This window comes from Lagopus leucura, unplaced genomic scaffold (assembly GCF_019238085.1).
Source record: "Lagopus leucura isolate 7727_CA_CO unplaced genomic scaffold, USGS_WTPT01 Super-Scaffold_100002, whole genome shotgun sequence".
Lineage (NCBI taxonomy): Eukaryota > Metazoa > Chordata > Aves > Galliformes > Phasianidae > Lagopus > Lagopus leucura.
In genome coordinates this window covers 80,178,175-80,204,804 of record NW_024962263.1, presented here as the reverse complement: position 1 = coordinate 80,204,804, position 26,630 = coordinate 80,178,175, and the positions used below count along the sequence as shown (strand labels likewise).

Here is a 26,630-nt window from a genome sequence, read left to right as displayed (position 1 = left end):
TTTATTTTTATTTTTATTTTTATTTTTATTTTTATTTTTATTTTTATTTTTATTTTTATTTTTATTATTTGAAGGTACAGAACAGTTTTGTTTAAATTGGATCAACCAGAATGTAAATGATCACAAATCTGAAAGCAATCTGAGGCAGAGCAAAATCACCTGGAAATCTGTAACTGGCATTTGCTGTTGCCATCCACTTGAGCAGGTGTTGGTCTGTGTGTGTTTTTCACATTCAGAGGGAGCTGGGGTGAGCTGAGAGGTCCCATCCCTCTCAGGAAAGGGTCCAGCACCCTGCTCACTCTTCCCGGAGCACTGCATCAGAAAATCTTCCTTTTCAAAGGGGAGAATTCCTTCCCCTCCCACCACTGCTTTCCCTTTTACCCAAGAAATCCAAACCTGCATGGTGTCTAGGAGGTTATTATTTTCTGTTTCAAGAAATGCTCATACTCGATTGAAAAATTCAGGAGAGCGTCTGGCCAGGATCCTGGATAAAAACAAAGTCCTGAATACTTATTCTCAAAATACACATGTACCCTAGAAATAGCAGTGGCTGTAATTTGTACACTAATGGGTTCATTATAATGCATGTTAGATTTGTTTTTCATGTTTGACTGCTTAATATTAGTTCATCAGAGGAAATCAGCTTGAAGGGGGATGGCTGTGCTCTTTTGAAACAGCACCTGTCCTGCAAAATTCACAGCACTGAATTAGCCTGGCTGCCTCCAAGTCCATAGTGCTGACACAAAGCAAGGAAGAGATTAAGAAAGGAGCAAGGGAAAAGGCTAAAATCACATATAAAAGAGAATATTTTTGTGGCCTCTGCAAGTTCTCAGTGACGTTCTTTATAAGCCTAAATGGTTTTGGCAATAATTAAATAGGCAGCAATGAGACAGTGCTAATGTTTTGTTATCTGTATGCATTTCAGGACTACAGTAGTAGCAGCTGCTGCCTTTTTGGACGCCTTTCAGAAAGTGGCTGACATGGCTACTAATACACGTGGTAAGCAGATGTGTCAATATTGAGTTTAACAGAATGCTGCGTGGTTTATACCATTTGTTGTAATAGAAGAGTCTAACTTATTACATGGACAAGCAGATCTGTGAGACATCTGTTGTTCGGTCTTGCACTTTGAAAACGCGACGTGAAAAAGGAAGTTGCCATTTCTTTACCGAAAAAAAAAATGCTGGAAACCTGTAATTTAAATGTGTCATCAATCATGTGAATGCTTCTAATTACCATTTGAATTATATGTTGATGAATAATATTTTAGAAAGCAAGATTTACTGAAATCTGTATTCACTGATGCTTCTGTACCTAAGTAAAAATAAAAGCTGTGAGACTTGGTATTCATCTGCTATGGCTGAATGTAGGGTTGCTGATGCTAGAGCTGAACAGCTGATGCTGTGGCCTTTGGGGTCTGTGTATAACAATGGTGGTAGCTTGTACTTGGATTTTAAGGCAAGTCTTCCCTTGTCCTTCTTGACGTCTGACATTACTGACCAAAAGCAGAAGCCCTCCTTCACTGTGGGCTTCTCTGCTAACAGTGTAAGCCGTTGGTTACAAGGCAGGCCAAAACACTACAGCTGGCAATCTTTCCAGGCTGCTGAGTTGGAAGAAAACAAACTGCTTCTCTGTGATGTTGGATGCCCAGTGACCAAGGCAGCATGTGCAGATGTCCATGCAGGGGCAAGGCAGTCCCCATGGTCACTGTGTCCCCGAGCTTTGTCACTGAAGAACAGTTCTGAATTGGATTATTGCTGCGAAGTGAATGGCTTTTGGTCCTCTCTAACCTTAGAGGCTTGGTAATGTGTTTTTTTCTTGGTTTTTTTTTTTGAAGTCCTAGTATGTCCTTGGTATTTGACTTGTATAGAAATAAAGCAATATTGCTAATGTGAGGAGTTTGCATTTTTGTCAGCAGTGTGCAAGCTCAGCCAGACTTGCATTTCCCCCCTGCCATTTCTGGCTAAGAGGACCAGCAGCAGCTGCTAGAGCACGTATCAAGCCACAGAATGACAACAGGGAACAATGATTTTTCCTTTTTAAAGCTAATATTTACATTCTGATTTGCAGTTCCTTCACTCTGTGCATGCTTTCTATAAATTGTGCATCATTACTCAAGTAAAATAATCAACTTTTCAGAAAGTGAAGTAAACTAAGGATGGAACCTAGGGCAGCCCTCAAGCTGGATTTCTAAAATGTCTTCCCTTTGAACTTGTTCTTTTCTATTTCTTTTCCCTCTGTCTCCCAAAAGGAAAACAAAGTTAGCCCTACCAAAATCCTTGAGACTTTATGTTGTCTTCTGGCTGTGCTGGCAGACTTACAGAGCCTCATTCAGATACAGAACGAATGAGACTCTCCTATTCTCTGACAAAAATGGCTTGTGTGGGTATTGAAGGGTATTTTGCACTTTCTGCTGTTACTTGGACTGTGTCCAGCAAGCATCGTGTCTTGTCTCTTATCTCTTAGAACACATCCTTCACAAAAGGAGCTCTGTGAATCCAGGCCTGCCAAACTTTGTATAGTTCCTCTGTTCTGTCTTTCTGTTCTCCTGACTGAAAGGATAGAAGGGAATTTTGTTTTTATTTTTGGAAAGTGATGTTCTGGGCAAAGAATCAAAATTCCAAGCTAGAGTTGGTTCTGATTTGTCTCCCAACTCAACTTTCACTCACGCCTGTTTGAGTATTTACACGTAACTAGTCTATTGCCTTGGAGCATCTCTGAAATTTCATGCTGGTCCTGTAGAAAATACAACTCCTCCCCCCTGTCCCCCTCAGCTTGCTGGGGCAGGGAAAATATCTTGCATTGAACATGGTGATAAAACTCCATGGCTTACGAGAGCAAACTGTCATTAAACTCTATGTTGCAGTTAGTATAAAAACACTTTCAGAAAGCAAAAGCAAAGAAACTTAGTGTTTTTCTTCTCTAATGCTCCCAGTTCCCTTTGATGAGTTTTCTATCTTAGAACAGTTCTTTTTTAAATTTTGCCTGTTGCTTCTCCAATTTGTAAAACATTATATTCTGTTTTCTGATTGAATGCATGGCTATGCATGAAGCCATTTGGAGAGTCCTCAGTTAAGAGGTTACCCAATGTCAGCAATGTTAATCTTCAACTTTTCTGCTCCTGTGCATAGATGCATCCTCTTCTTAAATCCATCCATGGATGTTAAAGATAAACCATGAGGGCAGAGGAGAGGTGAGATGTCTGGCACACCCCATGACGAGGGTGCTGAGGGTTGGTGTATTTTGAATTCGCAGGACAGCTTGTCAAAGCATGGACTGATGCTTCTGTGGAGAATTTTGTAGAAAAATGTGAAAATGTGAAAAAAAAATGTGAAAAAAATGCCTGTTCTGAGGGATTGGGTGGTGGTAGTGCTTTGTTGAGTGCCCAAAGTGTTGTAAAGCTAGGTCCTGCATTTTGCTTGCATTTGCCCATGGTATTACGGAAAGTTCAAGTTAAAGAGCTTGTTTCCACCAACTCCAATCCTTGTTCTGGCTGATACCTTTCTCTACTTCATGTAGCATAATTACTTTTCCCAAACGCTGGCTTTTCCATTTTTAGTGCACCTTTAGCTTGGAAAAGAGAAGGTCTCTGGGGAGACCTCATTGTGGCCCTTCAGTATTTGAAAGGAGTTTATAAACAGGAGAGAGAATGGCTGTTTACGAGGGTGGGTAGTGATAGGACAAGGGGGAATGGTTTTAAAATGAGACAGGGGAGGTTTAGATTAGATATTAGGAGGAGGTTTTTCATACATGGGATGGTGACAGAGCAGGTTGCCTGGAACAGGTTCCTCAAGGAGGTTGTGGATGCCCATCCCTGGAGGCATTCATGGCCTGGCTGGATGTGGCTCTGGGCCACATCTGGCATGATTAAACCAATAGCTGGATGAGCCAGCTCTACTTTCTGTATTTTCCTCACATTGTAGCTTTTGGGGTAGGGAAATGAAACTACATATGTTTCAATCTTGTTTTTTTGTAAGATCTAGATATTTTGCAGTCCAGACTGTGTCTGACATAGAGCCAGGTAGAGCTTGTTGGTGTGTAGTGGGATCTGATATTACTTCTCTCTGTAATTACTAGGGAGAATACTGTTAAGAAAGAAAACTGAACTGTGTTAGTAGTCCGTGAAAATTGGAAATGGTTTTAAATCCCAGACTTTGAAACTCACGGAAGTTAAATAAATGCTTTGGTCTACCTTTGAACATCAGTCAAGTTTGCTTTCAGTGTTGTGTTTAGTTCCTGTAGTGATCTAAAGTCCGTTGTTGGTTTGTTTTTTTTTTGTTACCTGGCGTGACAATATCCAAAATATTTTCTTTTTTTTGAAAGACAAAAAATATTTGTCTTTCAGTATCCAAAATTCTAAATGTTCTGTGTGCATCATTTCTCACGAAGCATGAAAGATTTAAATCTGATTTCATTTAAGAGCTGTTTACCTGATACTTTGCATATTAAAAACTGTTTTGTGAAGCAAGAACTGCGCATCCCCAATGCCACATATAAACAAATTGCAACTTGGTTTTGAACAGTATTTAAAAGGAGGTGTGTAAATTGCTTTGCTTTATGTATGCTAGTATTTTTCTGCTTGTGCTGCGTTTGAATGTTCTTTGTAGATAAGTACTAGTATTCAGGAACTTGAAGTAGGTAAGAATAACTGTCCTCCTTGTTATGACAGAAGTTGTGTGAAGACATGCACGCTTCTTCTGTATCTACTTAATACACCGTCAGTGGCTTCCATGGAAATAAACAATCTTGCCTATCTGCATCTTCACAGGTGTAAATTAAAATTTATGGAAAGATGATCTAAAAGCTTTGATTTACCCGGAAGCTTAAAATTGATCTTCAAAGGGAGATGGTTAATGAGGCAGCTGATACCCACTCTTGTGGGATTGTTATTTTTCATTCATTATAAAGGGCTTTACATATACATAGGTATGTTTGATATAAGCAGATTAGTTAAAGCATTTTAAGATACATTTCAGTGTATCACATGGCTTTGTGTGGCCAGCTGGATTCCATGAATTGCAATGCTATTTGAAGTTGCCTCATTTCAACTTCACAAGTGCTACTAAAGGTATGCTTTCCTTGCCTTTGGTAACGTTGGCAATACTACCTACGAATAGGTAGGTACTGTTTGTATTTTTCATCTCTTTCACTTTACCATTGGCTGAGAGGACTTCAGTGTTATACAGAGCTACTGGAAACAGGGGTAAGAAATTCTGATTGAGGGTACCTGGTGGGAAGGGTGTATTTGAGGTTGAGGAGAGAAGAGCTTGGATGGCCAACCAGCTGTAAAGCTGGAAGTGGAAGTGGGCTGGAGCCTTCATGGTGCATGGCAGTGACAGGGTAACAAAAACATCAGAGCCTTTTAGTGTTTCTCTTTTAGAGGAAAAGGATATTTTGGCCTAGATGAAGTTCTGCATGAGTCTGCCTTGCTTTTTTCAGGCCCCATTAAACTTTATCAGCGCTCAGAAATGTAAATATGCTTTAATGCTTTTACTCATAAAATTAAATATGATTAATATCTGTAAACATCTGCCTCGGGTAACTAGTAATGCAGTGAGCAGGTAGCTCTTGTACTGCAGTGGGCAGTGACTGCCTTTCATCTATAATAAAGCTGCTTAAAATGGTGCCTTTGGTGCAGATTTGTATTCATGGGCAGATTCTGCACATGTGTTGCTTCAAGTATCGTGTGAACCCACCTTTAGATAGTCCTTATTCTGGATGTTTCATCTTGGCCAGGATAACTATGTATTGAAGTGTTTTTCCATGGTGACAGGCTGCAAAAGTTGTTGCAGTGCTGGAATTAGCATCTGTATCTTCCAAATAGATGTTCTTAGGCTTTCTGAACTGACAGCTCACTCTCTGCAAACAAGGCACAGTGTGACCCCCGGGATGTGTGCTTAGTGTCACGTATGGTTAGGCACCCTGTGGAAAGGTGGCTTGCTTAGTTCTTTATTTTCTTTGAGAAATTGAGCTTGGGCACAGGGGTAGAAAGCACTTACCATTGTCTACAGCAGTGGACTTAAAGTGCCTACAGCGTTTTGCAAATGTCTTTATATGCCCTTGGCATACTGGGGAGCTTGAGGGTGTTCTCTGCATAAATTGAGAGTAACAAGAAAGCTGGGCATGAGGCAAGGGATTCTCACTGATCAATTGTTTTGTTTTTCTTGACTCCTCTTTAACTTCAGACGCTCGTATCCCAATAATGAAAGCTTTCTTTGGGCTTCCTGTCAGTTAAGATAGGACTTGGTAATAAGCACTTATTCCTCCCATGGAGTCTTTGAAGCAAAATAATACAGTCCAGGCTTTTTCTTGCAGATTTTCAAATATAAAATGATCAGGAAGAAAATTACTGAAATGAACCATACAATCTTCCGTTGTGCTTTCAAGAAGATGATGCAGAACACGGGATCAATTCAGAATCTTCAGTAGATGATTTTGTAACTGGATGCATGTTTACACGTCGATTGCATTTTGATAAATGAGACTTGAAAATGCTTTTATTTTTGAGTGCAAAAGCTACAAGACATACATATATGTAACACTGCAGTCAAAATGGGTTGAAAACAAGAACACTGCTTATTAACATGCAAATTAACAGTTTATTAATGAATCTATTTTTTTATTTAGAGGATTTAGAGGGCTGCTGTGGAAGTAAAACATTACCATTGCCTTTGCTTTGGGAGAAGGCGTAAAAGAGTTTTATTTATCTTTTTGACTTTTTTTTCTCTCTGTTGTTAGAAGCAAGACAAAATCTAGCTCAGTATTGATGGCAGCATTTGTGTTTCTGTGATGCTCACTCCTGAGAAGAAATTTCCAAGATGACAAATGGAAATAAGTGCTATAATTTCTGTACTACCACTGGTGCTGTGCACAGTAAAGTGTATAAGCAGAGTTTTTATTTGTCATACAACGTAATATTTTTTGAGTTTGAAGTGCTTTGCTAAGAATGTAAAATGTTGTTAGGAAAGTGCTAAAGCTACCGGTAATTGTGGATGCTGACAGCAGACACATTTGAATGCAATGGTGTAACCTCTGTGAAGGAGAAAAACAAAAGATTGAGGGGGAAAGAAGTACAAGTAAGCTTCTACAATATTTCATCCAAGGAGAGGGCAGCTGTCTCAAGGTGGGAATGGCTGGCCTTTTTCCCACCCCTCTCTCCTACTGAATGTAAATCTACTTGCTGTCGTTTGAGTGAGAAATCTTTGAGAGTGTGGGGGCAGGAGGGAAAGTGCAGAGTTAATTTACTAGATACTCGATGCCAGCTGTAGTTCTCCCTCTTCGCTTTCTTAAACGACTGTATAACTTACTGTCTGTAGGAGAGAATATCAGCTCCTGTTTTTCTGCAGACTTGGGATGGATGAATGGATTGTTATTTCCAAGAGCTGTCTCTTATTCTGTGACAACATAATATCTTCATGTAGAGCTCCTACACTTTAATAATTAAATACTGGCCTTGTAATTCCAAGGAGATTTGTCATTCTTAGTAATTAGAACTGAGCTTTCGATATCTTAAACATCCAGTCTGGACAGCAGTGAGGATAGATCACTAATAAGTTATCTGAAGGATATTCTTTCTGATAGTGTTTGAGAGGCGAGGATACAAAAGCATCCATTTGATAATGGGACGTGGATTTGAAAATGAAAGCTGACGTTTGGGTTGGCAGTTATTTTTCCCAGTGTAGCACATGTTCCTGTGGTGGGAGATCTTCTTTCAGGCTAATTCAGTCAGCTTTTGATGTGATAAATTGCTGGTTGGCACATAGCAACAGTTTTGTGGTAACCACAACAAGAGAGTTGCAGCTTTTCTTTTTTTAATCTGTCACCGGTTGGATAGCAACTGATGAAGATAAATTTTCATTACATTTTATTTAATATCTTATTTATGTTTATCTGCCATAAGATTGGAAGAGATGCAGTGTGTGTTGTAGGAAGAGAATTAAAGATCAGTTCAGACTAAGCTAGAGTTCCTATAAAGTAGGGCAGTGCTTTTTGTCTTATGGACCTTGCCTGTAAGATACAGTGGAGGCAGCAGAGCAGCTGTTGTGCCTTTGCTGCCTCATCCTTGTGCCTTACAGATGCCTTGAAATGCAGTTTTCCTCTTGTTGGTCAACTTGGAGGCAAGATAATGCGCTGCTGAAAGATCGGGTTGGTGCTGTCAGCTGGCTTCGTGCAAGTTCATCAGACCTCTGGAGGAGCAAGTGTTGACCTGACAAGAATTCAGGCATGCTACCTCAACTTCATTGCATGCTGGTCTGCATGTTCCTTAACCTCTTGAAGCATTTCTTTATATCTACAAGGCAATTTGTGTGCAGGTTGTAATGTAGAAATGCATGCTTTGACTCGGGATGTCTTCTCCAACTCTCTAAGTCTATTCCTACCCTTGGACAGAAATAGTTTTCAATGACATAAGAGTTAACGCAGAAAAACTGAAATTGCAAGCTCTGGCAGACTGATGTTGAGCAGAGTGTTGAGAACAATGGAGCTCTATCACATTTTTAACAAAAGCACCAGTGGTATTTGCAATGTCTAACAGGTTTTTTGTTCTCCATTATGCAGTCTGCCTCCCAGAAGGATGCTCTTCCACATACTTTCAGAAGTGTCAGGACAGCGGGTTGTGCGTGTCCATTGTGTGTGACCATGCAAACTAGCATTCCTACTGCCAAGTGATTGACTTGGTGATATGATTCATCTCATATTTGCATACCTGCTGCTTCCAGGGAAGCACTGCGTGTTCATGGTAATAATGAGGTCTTGTTTAAAAATAGACCAGCTTCGTTTTCTTGTCCTTCTGTTTACTCAATGACTTGTCAGGTGTTGCCAGTGCAAGTGTTTGTCCCTGTTGCTCTGCAAGCTGTTCACCCCTTCTCTCCTCCCCTGTGTGTTAGTTTGATTTGATGAAGCCTGATCTTCACTTCCCTGGCTGAGGTAGCAAAACTTGCACTGTTTAGCCTTATATGCTGATTTAGAAAGATGGGGAAGAGCCCCACTAGTTCTTGAATTTCATGAGAAAATTAGCATCTGCCTGGGACAAGAAGTGCATTGTTCCGTGTCTTCCTCTTCTACTCACACACTTGATGAAGTCCAACCTGTGGAACTACTTCTGAAGAGTTAAAATAATTACTGTGCTGCTTCAGTTCAGGTCTCAGAGCCCTCCTGTGGTCTTTGTGCTTTTGGCAGTGTTTTTTTCCTGCAAAGTAAGGTGACCTTCCCTCCATTCAGTGTGGAGAAAGAAAGATGGGCTATTTCCAGTGGATCTTTGAGTTGTGACCTGGAAGTGTTTCCTATGAAATGCCTGGACTTTGTGTGTAAGCATGCATTTATACATGCTTAAATGATCTCCTTTACAGTTTATGTTTTTATTGTTTTTAACAGGGTTGCTTGCATGTAGAAATGAGTGTTTTCTGACTTGATGAAGCTGAAAAATGCTGCAACCTTTGCAGCAGCCATCCCAACACAGGCTTTGTGGAAACCACTTCAAAACTAATAGCAGTGGCGATGGTGTGTGTGGGAGGGGAGCAGAGCACGTCGGGCTGCAGTGTGGTGGAGTCACAGGGCAGAATAGGTCTGGCTTTGTACAACCAACCCCTACAATTGTTGTGAAATTCTCTTCTCTGCAGCATTTATTACTATGTAAAATTGAAATCTGCATGATTTCCTGCTGTGAGAGCTTGTGCCAAGGGATGGGTTGCTATAGTAACTAATATCAAGGAGCTGGCTGAGACTTCGTTCCATAGCAGTATTTGAGGGTATGTCACAGTTTGATGCAATCCTGTGCAAGTATCTGACTGATGACAAACAAGGAGGCAGAGGTTGTGGCTGCCATTGCTACAGTAGTAGTGTGTACACCCTGAAGTATGTAGTATTTTGTAGGTCCAAAAATTTGCATTTTTCAATGGAAGTGGGGCGTTTGCTTTTTTTTCTTCCCCCCCCCCCCAAAGAAGAGCTGATGAGTAGAGACATAGAACACACTGATCTGAGTGCTGTGTTCCTGGCATTGCTTCAGCCCACCTCAAAGTGAAATACAAGCCTAGGGGTTGGGTATGCTTTCTCCCAAGAGTAATAGCTATTGCAGTGGCCACTGGTGTGTTTTGAATCGGAGCTGGTGTCTGTTCTGCTAGCATGATAAATAGCATTGTTAATGAGGTTTCGTCTGGACAACCAGCTTCTGCCCTCGCTTAGGCCCAGGCAAGCTTAATAAGTGTATTTGTTTTGCAAGGTTAAGCAAGGAAAGGGAAATAGAGAGGACAGAAGCTTGGCTTGTAATTTGAGGGCTTTTGGTATGTCATGCAATTTGTAAAGGCTGGTTTGCATGGCTTGCAGCTAGTCCAGAAAGGCAGTCGGGTCAGGTGCATGAAAATGAAACTTGATCTTCCATTTAGCATCACCTGTGAAGCAAAACTTGTTTGCTGTAATGGAGGTGGAGAAGAATAGCCGTCTCTATCAAGAGAACTTTTGTCAGCATAGAAGTTGGGCCTAGCCAGGTGGCAATATTTTTCCTCTTTTTTCTGTAGTAGTTCCTAACAGGATTGTGTTGAGACCAACTTGAGCTGTCAAGTGAGTTTATAGTTTATATATTGATGAGACAGTCTGAAGGGTGAATATGTCTCTGTGTATGACTGAAAGATCTGTATGTCTGTAACAGAAGAGAAGGTGTGTATGAGCATCAGCTCCTCTACCTCTTCTCTTTGAATCCCACTCTGCCAGAAAGCCAAGTATTCACTAGGAGAGGGTGAAGCTATATGTCTTGTGCACCTGCAAGCCTGCACATGCCTGATTGAGAGAGGATTGCCATTTGCTTGGAGTGGCCAAGCAGAAGGAAAGCCTTGACATGTCCACCTCAAGAGCTACTGCTTACTTGTTTGGTATTTGGGGGTGCACTGTACTTCTGTTGTTCAAAAACAACAAGAACAAACCACCACTAACAAAAAAATTCCTTCCTTTGCCAGCAGGTACTACAAAAAAAGTCCTGCAATGAAGTCTTAGAATAAGATTGTGTTGTACTTGCACAATGTAGTGATGCAAGTCTGGAACATTGAGTTGTTATAAATAAATTAAAGCCAAAGTAGATTTACTAAGTACCTAAAGAACATTTTGTGATGGATTATCCATGTTCTTAATGCTTGCTCATTTTCTTGCAAAATCACTGGAGAGCACATTTTCTTTGATGCTGCTGTGAATGTGTATTCATTTTAAATCTAGGTTATCTTGCATGTTGAATAGCAGCTCAGTGTGAGCGTTAGTCACATTGGTTCAAAGGTAAAGAGTTCACAAGTTGTTTTTCTGTAGCTAAGGCAGCCTTAGCTATGAATATATTCAAGGAAATGTTTGAGCCACGATGCTGAAATTTAGCTTGCTGCTAGGGCAATGAGTGCTGTCACTGAATATATACCAAGATGCAAAGCCCTTTCCAGTCCGCGTGCGTCAAACGCACTGTATACATTCAGGGTGGATAGTTGATTTAGACTAACAGATTTTAATCTTTCTTTGTAAGCTGGACGTTGGCCTTAGCAGGGAGTTACAAACTCCATGTTTCTCGAGCTGCATTTTGAGAAGACTTTTAACCATTCTCTCTGTGGTGGTTGCCTGTTCATAGAAACCTAGTTTTGTGTTTTGTTTTTTTTTTTTTCTTTTCAATTTAATATGGCTTCTAGAATAAGAAATAGCAAAGAAAGCTTGATGTGTGTTACCCAGCACGGGAAGAAATGCTGAGCCTTTAATCTGAGTAGAGAGATGAGCACTGAGGAAAGTCATTGACATACTGGTGGAAGGGTGATAACAGCATAAGTGAGCATGAAGTTCAGATGTGAGTATTTTAAAACAAATGTATTAAGTGGAATAAAACTTTCTTGTTAGAGCTTTGCATGAGGATTAGGAAGCTAATACTTTCCAAATGCAGGCGACCACTCATCTGCCCATTGTGGATATTGCCAAGGAATTTCTGGACTAGAGTGGCAAGAAGCCTGTCCTTTGGTTAATGAAGGTTGAAATGTGCAGTTAAGGAGTATATCCATCCAGAGTCCTTTCCAAAGTTCCCTGTCTGTAAATCAGTATTTCAAATGTTGTATAATCAGTAGAAAATCGCCAGCATTTTGACCTTGCTGGATCTTGACTTTGAGGTCATGATCATCATAGATAACGTGACCTTTATTTTTGAGTTAATGTTTGACTGCTGTCTATTTCAAATTACTGCCAGTTTGTTTTTAAGTTATTTGTAAGCGTGATTTTTTTGTCAAAAAAGGAAGGTGGATTCAAAATTAGTTCCTTCCAGGTCTGCACAGAAACCGAAGGATGGTATGATTAGACTTCTTCTCTATCTTTTTCTCTTTTCCCTTAAAAGATCTCTTGGATAAAATGCATTCAGCATGTAAAAAGCTTCTCATGACCAATGGGAGTAAACATTAAACATTAATGATGCGGCTTTAAGTTGCATGGAAACAAACTGGGGCAAGTCAGTTCAATTTACCTTTGATTCATTGCTTCCAACAGTTACAAAGAAAAAAGGTTCAATGGATGCAAGGCAAATATGAGTCTCTTCCTGTAACTGTTTCTTGTAATGACATATTTTGCTCCAAACAAATAGTAAGTAAATGTGCTGATTTTATAATTTCCAAGTATAAGTTGGGTTTCTTTTTTTTTTTTTTTTAAACACACAGTAGCAGCAGTTTACATAACTGCAATGATTTCTAGTTAAGGGGAGAATAAAATAAAGACTTCCAAGAATAATTGTGCAGTTCAGGTGTTTCAACATCCCCTGGGGTGAAGGTGTGAAGTGGCAGTCTGACCACAAGTCTTGGATCTTGGACATTTCTGGGCACATCTGTTCTGTTGATCTGACTGCAACTCTCAGAATCTCTTCTGGTTTTGATAGCTGTGAAATTTGTGCAAGTTACTTAAGCACAGTAAAAAGGTTTGGGTTGGAAGGTTAAGGTAAAGATTGTCTAATTCCTGCTATGGACAGAAACATCTCCCTAAACCAGGCTGCCCAGGACCCCATCATGCTTGGCCTCGAACACTTCCAGGGCTGGGGCATCCACAGCTTCTGTAGGCAGCCAGTGGCAGTGCCTCACCACCCTGACAATAAAGGATTTCTTCCTAGTGTCTAGTTGAAATCTATCCTCATGTCCTATTGCTAGATGCACTTGTAAATAGTTTCCATCCATCTTTCTTTTAACCTCTTTTAAATATTGAAAGGCTGCAGTAATGTCTCTGCTGAGCCTTCTCTTCTCCAGACTGAATGTCCCCAGCTCCCTCAGCCTGTCATCACAGGAGAGGTGCTCCAGCCCTCTGATCATCCTTGTGATCTCCTCTGGACCTGTTCCAAAAGCTCCATTTCTTTCCTGAGCTGGGAGCTCCAGGGCTGGATGTGTTGCTCCAGATGGGGCTTCTTGAGGGCAGGGCAGAGGGGGACAATCACCTCCTTGTACCTGCTGGCCCTCTTCTCATACAGCACAGGATACAGTTGGCTTTCAGGGCTGCAAATGTATATTGCCCATTCGTGTCCCATTTTTCATCGGCCAGTGCCCCCAAGTCTTCCTCCACGTCTTCGGTTGTTTTGGAGATCATCCAACATGTGAAGCCATTTAGTTCCTGCAATGTGGCCACAATAAAAATGTTGGGTCTGGAATTCCTGCCAGCAAATTTTCTTCAGTAATGCTATTTAGGATTCCAGATATCTGTGTCCTCAAATAGATTTTTGCTTCCACTTGTTTCTTCTATTTCTTTCTTTTTTTCCTTTTTAGTAGGGAGACCCAAGTAACTGTGTTTTTGCCAGTGTTCTGTGGGTCTGCCAAGAGTTCCCTGTCTGGTTCAGTTAGTTCTGCTTTACAGGGGGCAGTGCTTGTTTTTATTGGAAAGAGGCTTACCTGCGGTTTTTTGTTTTCAAGTTCTGCGGCTTTCCATGCTTATTCGTTTCTTTCTGTGGTACAACATGTTTCCTACAGCATTTTCAGCATAGTTGCATTAAATTGGATGAGTCATAAACAGGTAACTTGAAGAGCAGCCTTGTTTTGCAACCAGAAAAAAACCAGTGATGAACAGCATTCTTGATTGTTTGAGTGGGGTAAGGCTGAGCTACAATATTATTACTTTATTTCTTGATCTCTGAAAACCCCAGGTGCACTTCTTCTAATGCATATGGGTCTTTCTCAGTGGTTATATAGGAGGGATTAAAGCAGACAAACTTGTTTCTGCCATTTAAAGAAGATGTCAAACTGGACAATCCTGAAAACCTTGTTTTTAAAGTACCGCTTCTGTGTCCCTGTTAATTCAGGTTTTAATTATGTGATATTAAGATTTCTTAAATGCAGTGTATTTAGACAAAGACCTTTCCATGCAGCAGTGAATGTTTCACTTGTAGTAGTTTAACTTTTGTTTTGCTGCTTAACTTTTAGATTTCAATCTGTAGCTGGAACAGCTACCTTTTTTAAGGTACTTAAAAAGGTCTACAGGGAATTTGCTCTGTGGGGTGAGTTGTCGAAGCCATTTCACTATTTTAAGCTATGATGTAAACCATTTTAATATTCTTATAAGGCTTTTTTTAGACCAAATTACACTGGAGGAAGAGTAGGTGTAGAATTGCTTCAACAGGGACATGAGGAATTGCATCTCTAGGTTGGATGGATGTATTATCTCTGCCTTTTTGCTGCTTTGCAAACCGAATGCAGTTTCACCACTCTTCCCTGGTCATCTGCTTCACTTTTCTGTCTCAAATACATATGGCTGCAGCCTTGCGCTGCCGACTTCAGAGTAAAACTTGGCTCTGAGTTTCATTTTTCAGTGGCTGGTGGGAGAAACTGTATGAGGGTTTTAAGTATCCAGGTGACTCATAGCTCATTTTCTTTGTAAGGGCCAGCAGGACCATTAGATCATCTAACCTGATTATCTTTAGAGGATAGGTCAGTGCTTAATGTGCTGAAGCCTTGTGCTGGACATAGCAGTGTCTGTAGCCCTCTGGCACGGAAAGGTCTAGGAGTGGGCAGGGCCTGTGGAGATGCAAATGGGGCTGGAAAAAGCTCTGGCTGTAACTTTTTTGTACAGAAACATACAGAAATTTTTTTAAATCAGACTGGCACCCACAGTAAGTTTTGCATGGATTGTCTTTCTTGACTTGAGTCTTGAAGGAAATACAGACATCAGGTTTGGTGATGTCCATCATTTGTGGATTTAGCATAAATTTTATAGAAATGAATGGAGTGGGATCCTCTTTTTGCATCCCAGAGTGGGCAGGAATAAGTATCTCTTTCTGTGGATTTCAAGGTGCTTGTGTAAAGAGCTGTGCCAAGCCGTGCGTGGCCTGGAATGAAATGCTGTGGCCAGAAATAGGTAACGTTCAGGAAGCTAGTGACCCTTACTCTCAGTGAATAGATCTGTTGTCCTTGCAAGGCTCATAATGCCCTGTTCAGAACAGAGCTTGTTGGCTCACGCTGGTATTTGTAACTGTCAGGTCCTCTTCAGAATCTGTCAGTATCGCATGCTGTTTGTTCTTCTCACCCTCAGGTGGACTGAGATTTAAATATAACTGTGCCACTGCCACAGCACACGGCCTGGATGGAGTTCCTTGAGGATGACCTCTTGCTGTGGTGCAAGCGGAGATGCAGTCTTAGTGGTAGCAGAGCTGCCAGCTTGCACCTTGATTTGCTACAAACATTGTTGCAGTAGCTGGTGGTTGTTATTTCATACTGGCGTGTTTTACAGCTTTTGTCTGCGTTGTGATGAGAGGAGACAAGAAGCGCAGCTGCAGCAGGAGTCATGGAAATCGCAGGTGTGAGGTTGGCTGGCAGATACCAGATTGCCATCTGTGCTGATGCTTTGTGATTTATTTTGTTTCTTGCAGTCCACTTGCCTAGAAATGAGAGCAAGAATATAAAGTGAGTAGTTGAAGAGAGCTTTCATCCAGTTTCTGCAGCCTTTCTGTTTTAGCCATAAGCCTGAGTGTGTGAGTTGAGATTAGGCAGAAGTGTAAAATGTAGTGCTGTTCTGGCCAATGTGTTCAATAATTGAAGTACTTTTCCCTTAGCTTTAAACATGTTCACCCTCTGCTGTCTGTGAGGTGTGGAGAAACAGAAGAAAGAAGTTGCAGGTGTTACTTGCATTAAACTGCATGAAGAGAAGAAAAGCAGCCATTTGCTTTGCTTATCTATGTGCTTAGTGATAATTTTTTGTATTCTGACATATTAAGGGTAAATAAATAGGGCGAGTAACCTTAAGCATTTAAATAAAAAAAAGTGGCATGCTTGCCATAATTAAGTTGTAATTAAGATGTTTGAATGTATTTTAAATTCATACTTCTAGAATGCTGTTACATTTTTCTGTCTGGTATGCAGCAGGTCTGTCTGCTTGTTCACAGAGCGCCTTGGAGCTGCGCAGATTCCCCACTGCTGCGTATACAGAGTGGTTTGTAACACTGTTAGGCATTTGTTGCTCCAAATGGAGATGCACTTGGAGCTGTGCTTTGGATTGCACAAATAATAGGTTCCAGGAATGGTCATGAGAATCAGCAGGAGGTGCTTTGAGGAGTGTGTGGATGCAGCGCTGGCTAACAGGAAGCCCTTTTCTGGTGGTGTGGTAGTCTGAGCTCTGAAATGCAGGGCTGCAAGCAGCTGTTTGCCACAACGGCTTCCTGAAATAACAGAGAGGGGATCAAGCCTGCTGTCTTTGCTCTCTTTTCCTCCTTATTTACACTACAAGGAGAAGCTGGGCACTGAGGGAACTGCTTTTCTGTCAGAGATTGAGGCATTTGCATAGGGCAAGTTACATTCACCGCTGTCTGCTTTGAAACATCTCCTTTTGGAAGTAGAAGTTTGAAGCTGCTGTGAGACCAGAAATACGGCATAATGTGTTATGGACTGTGCTTATCGTTCTTATCCGCAGAGAAAACGCACTGATTACATGCAGTAGTTTCTTTTTTAATTGGGGAGAAACGAGATGCTGGTCTCTATTCAGTTTGAAAAAGAAGAAAGGGGAAAAAAAAAACCAACCAAAACACTGCTTTGTGTTTATGCAACTTGAAATTTCAACTGTCTGGGCAAAAGCAATGAACGCCTAGCAGTAAAAACTTGGTAATATTACGGTATCTGTTCACAGAGTTGATGGGCTAATCTTTTCAAAACAGTAAATTCTACATATTTATGGGGTAGTCTTACAGTTTGGACAATTTTTATGAATCAAATATAATTACATGAACTACTGCTAGATAAGAAAAAGATTTTTCTTTTTATAAAGGGTGAGAGGGTTTCTGCATAAGAAGAATCAGAAGAATTAACAGATTGCTTGGCAACAGATGTCCAGCACTTTGAAACAAGCAATTGTGATTTGGGATCCAGACCTCTTCAATTGGATGTGTTCATTATATCTGGAGGAAACAGCCCTAGACCTTTCAGGTTCTCTAATGTTTCTGTGCAGCTGCCGGACTGGCAGGGAGTATTTCCTTTATGACTCTTGAAACAAAATCTTAAGCTACTTTCTTCTGCTGCATATTAATAGCCTGAGATGGTTATTCACTTGAGAGCCTGTCTGTCCACGGTAAGCACTGTGTTTTTGGTGTTAAAGCAGCAATGACTTAAAGTGCTCTCTGCATTATCTCTAATTCCTGCAACCTGTACAGTTAGTCTGTACAACAGGCTGTGCCCTTCCTGTGTGTTACAGTGCACGTATACAAAGGGCCACAAAACTTTTGGCTGATCTTCCTTCACCTGCTGCATAGGGACTGGGAATTACCTATTCCAAGGGGAAGGACTGCAGGGGCTTCTGCAGATTGGTTGATGGAAAAAACTTTGTGGTGCTTTGATGGCTGTACCAGATTGCTTACTGTATTAAGCAGGATAGAAATGGTGAAGCCAGAGCAATATGGAAAATGTAGAAGACCACAGCATATCCACTATCCAGATGGACCATCATCTTTCTCGTAGAAAGGTTTGAGGAGTCAAGTAGAAGGTATGGTCACCTTCAGAATATCCTGTAGGTTTCATTTCTTTTGGCATGCAGAACCTCTTTGCCAGTAATTAGTAGGCATCCTAATGGTTAGATGTGCTTTTCTTGCCTGCAGCTGTCTTGAAGATGGAGCTGCACAGATCCGCAGAGGTTTATGTTTCAGAATCAAGGTTCATTGTTTCCTTGTAAATGGGATTTGTTGAAGAAAGAGTTGGTGCTAGATCCATCCACGAGTCATGCTTTAGCTTTGACAAAGCACTGATTCTGCCAGTTGTTGGCCAGTCTGGTGGATGGAGCATAGCAGGAGGGTTGCATGAGGTGTGTGCCATGGTCAGTCCCTAGTCTGTCTCTGGTGTAGCAGTTCTCAGTGCAGTGAGCTTGTGGGAGGAACGGCTGTTGGTGTACAGTGTGAGGCCAAACAAAGTTGGAGACAGAAGATCTGGAATGACTTCCTAAATACTGCTTAGAAGCAAATTTAGAGTTTCCTGCTGCATTAGACAGCCTGTGAGAGGATAATGCCATTTGGGAGTATTCTGTATTCTAGGTCTTACATGAATATATATGCCAGTTTTTCTCTTGCTTCACCAATGCCTTTCTTCACCTGTAAAATATACATGTGAGACACAACCCTGTACTTCTTCACATTTTCATTATTTTCTAATCCTTCGTCAGTACTCACGTAGAGATGACTGTGGAGCGTTTCCTTGGATGAGCTCAAATACTGCGTGTTGTGAAAACAAGATTAGGCTAAACTGTCTTCATGGTTGGATGAGCAGCATGGAAGCTGGGTGATAATGCAATCACAGGTTAGTACACTGCAGGTTAATAATGAAAAGTATTTGTAATGAACTTTCTGAGGCAGTGCCTGTATGTGTAGCCATGTGTATATGGCTGGACTTGCCGCAAGAGTATCATCAAGAAAGATTTTTTTTCTTGTAATACTACCGTATGAATAACAGCTTATAAATACATAGATCTTGTAATTCTTGAGTCAGTTATTTCTGTGATGTGAATGAAACAATAGGGCTGTAGTTTTATCTGTGGATCTTAGTTTCTGTTTAAAAGCATCAGACTTTTGTTTCACATAGTTCCTGCAGATTTCTGGTAGTTCTTACTGGTACAGGCATCTCTAATAGACACATTTCATTCAAATTCAAAAATAAAATACAGAGGCCTGTTGATAAACCCCTAGAGCAGGTTTATGGGATGGATGCCTCTTGACTGAGGCTGTTTGTTCATTGCAAGAGCTTGGATTGGGTGTTGAGCTCTTAAATCCTGTGAATGAGTTTTTTCTTAGCTAACCTTATTTGAGTGGAAGTGGGAGAGTAGAGGAGGGAAGAGAAATGGGGGGGAGCGTTCACATTTGTGGAGTCAAATTCTTTCCAAACTAGATGTTATGTACTGTAAATAATGTACCATAGTACACACAGAATTTAAGTATAAGGCACGTTTTTCTAAGTAAGTGCTGGAATTAAAACAGAGGTGACCTTCTGAGATGAATAATAAGCTGTGATCCTAAATGTAGCACTCTGTAATTAAGGAACCTCCCTTGCAAATTTGCTCCCATGACAGAACATGGGCAGCGCACTGAGAATATTTCCCTCAAATTTGGCAACTATGTTTGTGACTTTGTGAGGCTGCCTATTCTGTGGAAGACTCAATGAATCAGGACAGCTTCTGGGGTAGCATCCTGATATTCAGGGACATTCCAATGCAAATGCTGGAATTCCTCTGGCATTTTCATGGTCATGCTTGCATAACTTTCTTACTGTGTTAGCAAGGTAGATATGGGGTAGGTTAAGGAAAAAAATCATCCCAAAGGGAAATACATTGGTTGCTTTATACAGTATTTTCCTGTAAACATTACTGGCAGAAGGAGTTGCAAACTTCAAGCAACTTAAAGAGGAATTCTCCTACACCCTTTTCTTGGCATGCCTGGAAGCTGTGTTACGGCACCTATGGACCTGCAAGTATTTTTACTCTTGAGCGTTGTTTGATTTTTTTTTTTTTTGTTTAAATTTTTATCTTCTCTGAGTTCTGAAGGTGGGATATATTATTTGAGAACAACAGTACTTGATTTACTAATGAGACAAAAAAAATGGGGGAAAACGTATCTATCTTGCAGCTAACATACTTGTCATAACAGAGGCTCACTGCTAATTTAGGCAGCACTTGTTTCTGTAGTTCAGACTAGCTTAGAACATGTATAAAATAAATGCTTTCCAACTACAGATTTTTGCTGTAGTTGGCTTTGGAATCTTCTCACAGTTGAGGGTCAGACAAAACATAAGTATTTATGTAAGTAAACGTTTTGCCCTGATGCTAATACAGCAAAGTTTAGTATTTGTTCTGCTGAAACTTTGGGTGCAAAGGTGATTTTTTTTTCCTTTAATTCCACTCATAGTCTTCCAACTCTATGAATTGATAGAGCACATCTGTGCTACTTGAGAACAAACAAGTATGAAGTCATACTCCCCTAAATAGCTCGTAGGATGGAAATGCTGAAGACAGCCTTCTTTTCATCTCCTGTGGGCCCTCTTGTACGGGACTCTGGAATCTTGGCTTTGATTCTTCAAGGCAGACTGCTCACAACATCCACATCTGGGCTATGAATGTAGCAGAGAACAGATCTGCTTTAGATCTCCATGTCTAATAATAACCTTAAAAAACAAATGCTTCTAGCAGAAGAATGTGTGGTCTCTAACACAGACCAAGTTAAGGCAAAAAGGAGAATCCTGTAGTGTCCAAATAGCCTTAACTAGTATCAGGTGCCACAGCTTTTCAGGCAATTTTCTTTCAATTTGCAAAGAATAACACTATTATTTTTTTTTAACCTCTTGTTATGAATCTTCTCTTGCACTGTTAAAATTCTCATCTCCTCTTTCCTGATATCTGTATATTCTCCAAAATAATCTGCATTATATTCAACACAGTCTCTGTTTAGAAAGGGCATTTTGCAGATCATATTATTTCCATTGCTTCCTTTTTGTAATGACATATCGGATCCTTTTCAGTAGCTTACTTTTTTATCATATATTCTAGGTAGCACAATGTTATCTATTTGAATAGCATTGCTCAGTATTTCTCATTAATTGGTAAGAGATGAATCTGTTTAAGTACTAATTAGACTGTAGCTGCACCTTATAAAAAACAGCAGTAGTCCCCTAAATATCAGGTACAGGAAAACCTCTTGAGGTAAAGTTTTGTACAATCCTATCAAATACAAGGTGGGAGGAAGAGAAAATTGATGGCCAGACATTTTTATTTTTAAATGTCATGAGGTTATGCTTCATTGTGAAACAGTGACTGAAAATGAGAGGAGGAAAAGAGATTGGCAACATTTCCTCATTCTTCTAAGAGGAAGTGGCATTGCACACTGACCTGGGAACGTGTGCCAAGGGATGATGGCATGAGCATCTTGGGTTCAGAATGAATGTTGCTGTGGGCATGACGTTGGCTGAGGGGTAGGGGAAGACGGGGAGGGCTTTAGGGTTTGCACCATTTGAAAAACGTAGGAAACAAGTTTCAAAGAATCATAGAGCTTCCCAAGTTGGAACAGACCCATAAGGATGTTGAGTCCAACTCCTCAAGCTTCAGATAAACCTTCTGGTGAAATGTAGACGAATTCAGTGTGGCAGCTGATACATTGCACGTGTCACCATTGAGCATGAACTTTTTTGGGGGGAGGAGGAGGAAGGGAAGCAAAGAGACATGGGAATAGGCAGTGAATTGTTGTCTGAGGTGTTCTGCTTTGTGCAGCCCAGTCTGCACTGAAAATGAGCAATTTTGAGCAATGATGCCCCATCCTGGAGGTATTCAACGCCAGATTGGATGGGGCCCTGTGCAGCCTGGTCTGATATTAAATGGTGAGGTTGGTGGCCCTGCGTGTGGCAGGGGAGCTGGGGATTCATGATCCTTGAGGGTCCCCTCCAACCCTGGCCATTCTGTAATTCTGTGGGCAAGCTCAACAGCAGATTCATAACTTTAAATTCATTGAAGTTTATGTGGCTTCCAATGCATGTCTGTCTCAGCTGGTTGGCTTTTCTTTCTTTCTTTTTTCTTTTCCTTTTTTTAAATAAGGTAAGTTGGAGTACAGGGTTTAAAGTTCAAGAATGAACCTGTTTTTTTCTGGATTGGCACCATCTGCGCTTGAATGATGACTCTAAGAAGTCACCCTTTGAGAGCCATGACTTGGCACTGCACCCCTGTTTCCTGGTGCTGTTTTTAGAGATAAATGACAGTCCATAATGAAGCACGGACGCCAAATCTGACATCCTGTTTCTTTAGTGCTGGTGGAAATGCTGTAATTTAGTCTTTGTGGAAACAAAATGTAGAACTGTAAATTGTATGGTTAAGAGAACACCGATTGTTTTGACTTCCCATCCCCTACATTCACCCAATGGTAAATGTTCCAAACAGTCAACGTCTTGAGCAGGGAGACAAAGGGAAACTAAGAATTTCTGTGTAACCTTGTGTGGGTGTGGGAGAAGTAAGGGTTAAAGAGGGGGGTGACTTTAATAGTAGCACGTTTCTTAAATAATTAAGTGGTTTGTTTATTCTGCCTTGCTCACTTAATTACAGTAGTGGATTGCACTTCATGTTTGCAGTGAAATAACCAGTAACAGACATGTTTGGGTTACATCTTTTTCAGAGACAAGTCTCTGCAAAAATGAGTGTTTGCTATATTTGTACACCCAGGCAGATATAATAGGTGTCTGCTTTTAGCTTCAGACACTGATTGAACAACCAAAAATGGGTTTCTGAAGTCTCCAACAGATTTCAAAACCACAAGCTTGAATGGAAAACAAAGGTTCCCATGATTCATGTAGGACGAAGTGCATTTGTTATCAGACCGTATGCCAAAGGAACAGTTTTTGGGGGATTGTTTTTGGAAGCTTCCCAGGAGCGTAAAGGGATTGTTCAGTCCTCTTAGTCTGTTTTAAATTCAAGTTAATTTTCTGATTTCTGTAGAACTTGCACTTCATTCTTTTTTTTCTGCCTATTTTTTCATTCTCCCAATATTCTCACGACAGCCTGATCTGGCGGTGGGTGGCAGCCCTGCCCATGGCCAAGGGTTTGCATCTGGATGGGCTTTAAGGTCCCTTCCTACCCAAACCATTCTGTGATTCTGTTTGATATTTCAGTAGAATAAAAGGAAGCTTTGGGTTTTGGGTGACTGATTTCCAACTGCTGCTCTTTACATAAACGTCCTCAGAACTGAGATAATGCTGAGGTAGCGCAATGGCACGGTTAGGAGTGGAGGGGTTATGGCGTAAATCAGCTTTTGCTGTCATTATCCATTTTCACACGTTGCTAACAAAATCGTTTTGACTTCCTCTGCCACTCTGCCAAGAGGCAGATTAGTTTATGTTGCTCCAATTGTGAGATCTGGTTTTCCCTTTAAAATACTGCCTCATGAAGTTTCTGAGTCGTGTTCAGGAAAACTTTCCTCAAAAGTCTTCTGAGCCTCTCTCCCACAGGGAAAAAATAAATAAATCAGAATTGTGGATACAAATCCAGCGGCATCTAAATACATCATTAGTCACCCATGCCTCAAATAGAAAGCCACTTGGAAGCGTGCATTTCTCCATTAAATACCGAGCCAAACAAGTGTCTAGTGAGAGCATTAATTCTGGAACTGTTTTTTCAGTTCTATAAAAAAGTCCACTTGATAACCGTTAATATAATTTGTAATTATTCCAGCAGAAGTGTACAAAGAAGGGAAAAAAAATACATTTCTCACTGCCTGGTTAATTAGCTTGAGAAACGAAAAGGACTGTTTTCAGAAACTGATGGTTTGGAAAAGTGTGTGTGGGAGTGTTCAAATAGGTCTCCTGTTTTGTGGTTTAATTATTGAAAACCCCTGTAGAAGTCATGAGTTCTACAGGGCATTTTATTTTCTTGTGGCTATTTTCAAGAGGAAACTGAACTTCCAGAAGGGAAGCTATAGAGAAATGGTTTAACAATGGGACATACAGAGTGCTGAATGGTAGTGCTTAAATGACATGACGTGCTCTGGAAGATACCCCTTGGACAGAGGTAACCCACACTTAGGTGCAAAAGCTGCATCCTGTTGACGTCAACCAACTGTAAGGAAATACCACTGACTTCTTAAAATAGGATTAAAATAGGCTGTGTGGCCTCCGTGGAGGCATCGTCCTTGACTTACTAAGACTGATCACTTCATGAAGAGCCCAGAGAAAATCCTTCCCTACTTGCAGGAAGCTCAGCCTTGATTCCCCCAGACGCATGTTTGTGCAATTGCACATGGCTGATAGCAGCTGTAACATCCTGGGAGGCTGCTGGAGGGCTGAGCACTTCCCAGCTCCTTCGAATACAGCACCATAGTGGGTAGGAAATCTCTTACAGAATGCAAACTTATATTTTGGCGTAAACAAATTTCAGTTCATCCTACTTAAAGCTCTCATATCTGACCATCATGTTGTTTCATACAGACTAGCAAAGTTTGATTTGTGTGGTTGAATCTATCCAGATATTCTTCTTCATATTTCCTGGCTTACTTTTTGAAGATAGCTGTCTGCTCTTGGAGAGGCAGTAACCATGTCTGATCTAAGTGCTCTGAGTATGCTTAGAGTGCTGAATTCCACTACCTTGAATTAGCTTAGGAAAAAAACACAAACCCACATAAAAAAAAGTTGTGCTTGACTAAGAGCATGGCTTTGGAAAAAATAAATAGCTGCGGTGTGCATGTACAGAGATGAACAGATTTGGTACCCACGGCTTTACTTAAAATGCAGGTTTGGTCCATTTGCATTGGACACCTGCAGTTTTAGTGAAACAGTGAAAAAAGCACGTAAGCCTGACTGGTTCTCGTATGGTCAGTGTCTTGTGGACCTGTTTACACACAAAATAGGGAAGGCACCCGAATAAATCACATGGATGTTTTTTCCAGAGCTGTGTGTTCTGTTTGGCTTGCTAGCACAGCACATAGTGTAAATTACTTGTGCTGTGGAGTGAGTGTTTATGTAAATGATTTCTACAATGCTCTCCCTCTTCTTCCCAGCTACTATGCATGCTGCATGAGAACCCAACCTTGTGCTATAGGGTGTGATTTTGTTTATTCATTTATTGCACTCAAACATTAATCTTAGGACTTCCAGTTTTATACAGTTATTCTTACGAATGATTGTCTGGATCAGATTTAGCAAGTGAAAATGTGTCCCTGTGCTGATTTGAAAATGTCCCTTAAAATACCTTGGAAACGCTTGCTTACCTGACTCCCAGGGAATCACCGGTGTGGCTTCTGTGGTCTTTTGCAGGATCATTATGGCTTGTCACATGGTGCTCTGAATATATGCCCAGAGAGCTAAGTGGCATTTCTTCACTACAGATGCAGATCATTGGAGTAACTGGAAGAATTGTAGCCAAATCCTATCCATTGTGCTTATCATATTCTTGTGGCTTATTTTACATGACCATCACAAAAAAACTGCTGACCCTCCGGTTTTTAGCTACTGCTTTTGCATAGAGTAGTGATTCCATATAGATTTCACTGCAGCTGAACTTAGCGTGCTAGGAAGTAGTGGGATGGAGCTGCTTTACTGGGGTCAGAACTCACAGTGATTTCACCTGCACCATGTCACCTGCATGTCCAAAGCTCTGCCTCACCAGAGTTCTTCATGGATCTGTGTTTCTCAGGACAGGGGGAGTGTTCCTCTTGGTGAAGGGTGTAGTGAAACCAATATCTGCAAAGGCTGCAAAATGTACTCCAAATTCTCTGTATAAACATTTTGGTCTTGTTTTTGTTCAAGCCCTGATTCTGTTGCCAAGTGCTATTATCATCATCAGTCAAAGGAAACAAGGAGCCCAGGCTTCTACCAGAAATAGCATCTCTTTTCAGTGCATGATGGTTTGTTTTGTTGGTGATTTGCACTCCTTACTGCTCTGGGAGAAGGCTGCTTGTGTCTTGCCTTGTGATGGCAAAGACTGCAATTTTTAATGTTTGAATCGGATCTGGATTTGGGGAAAAGTAGAGTTAATTCCTGGTCTCTGCTGCAGAAAGCTGATACTTGGTTATTTAATAAGGGTTTTTATCAGAGGAGGGTGTTCATGGGTTTGCTCTCAATGAGGAAAGAGATATATCGATAGTTTCAATTATTTATCAGTTTCCTTCAGCCACTTTTTTTTCAGGTGTGTTGTGCACCTTCATTAAATTTTGCATGAGTGTTTTGTGATGAGAGGAATGCATTCCTGGCATTAAATGTAGAATGCAAACTATTTGGGACAGAAAGTGACTATCACTGGGTGCAGCGTGCTGCTGCAGCAGCTCTGCCTGCCCTGTCCTGGCCCCATGGCACAGGGCAAGAGAGAGTTGGTGTGTCCATTGATTCCATTGATCACTTCAGTAAACAGCCACTAACAAGCCTGTCTCTCAGCAGGGTTGGAGGGATTTGGGAAGGATTAAAGCTTACAATTGAAAAACCAATTCCATCCCTTTAACACTCGGTGTACTGCAGTATTTGTGTACTCGGTGGGTCAGTCTGTCTCACCACAGTCTGAGAGGATTCCCCTGAAGTGCCTCCTTTGTTTTTCTTCATGGTTGACAGCAAGGCTGCTAAGGTTTGTGGCACTCTTGACTCCTCTCAAGGAGTTTGTTTCCAAAAAGAGTCACTTCCTTTGTGTGCCTAAATCACAAGATTGCTGTTTGCACGGAAACAGTGGTGTCGTGGATGGTGGTGGCG

General features: G+C 40.9%; 1 protein-coding gene across 12 annotated transcripts in view; it reads left to right on the top strand.

Moving 5' to 3' along the window:
• MTSS1 (MTSS I-BAR domain containing 1) overlaps positions 1–26,630 on the top strand; it is a 118,439-nt gene that overhangs the window by 18,011 nt on the left and 73,798 nt on the right. For 10 of the 12 annotated variants that reach the window (XM_042870323.1, XM_042870319.1, XM_042870328.1 and 7 more), the window contains exon 3: positions 926–999. In XM_042870323.1, the coding sequence (XP_042726257.1) occupies positions 926–999 (74 nt within the window). Of the gene's footprint in view, positions 1–925; positions 1,000–14,040; positions 14,060–18,616; positions 18,735–26,630 lie in introns of those variants that run through there. The other 2 variants (XM_042870327.1, XM_042870325.1) reach the window with 2 other exon arrangements.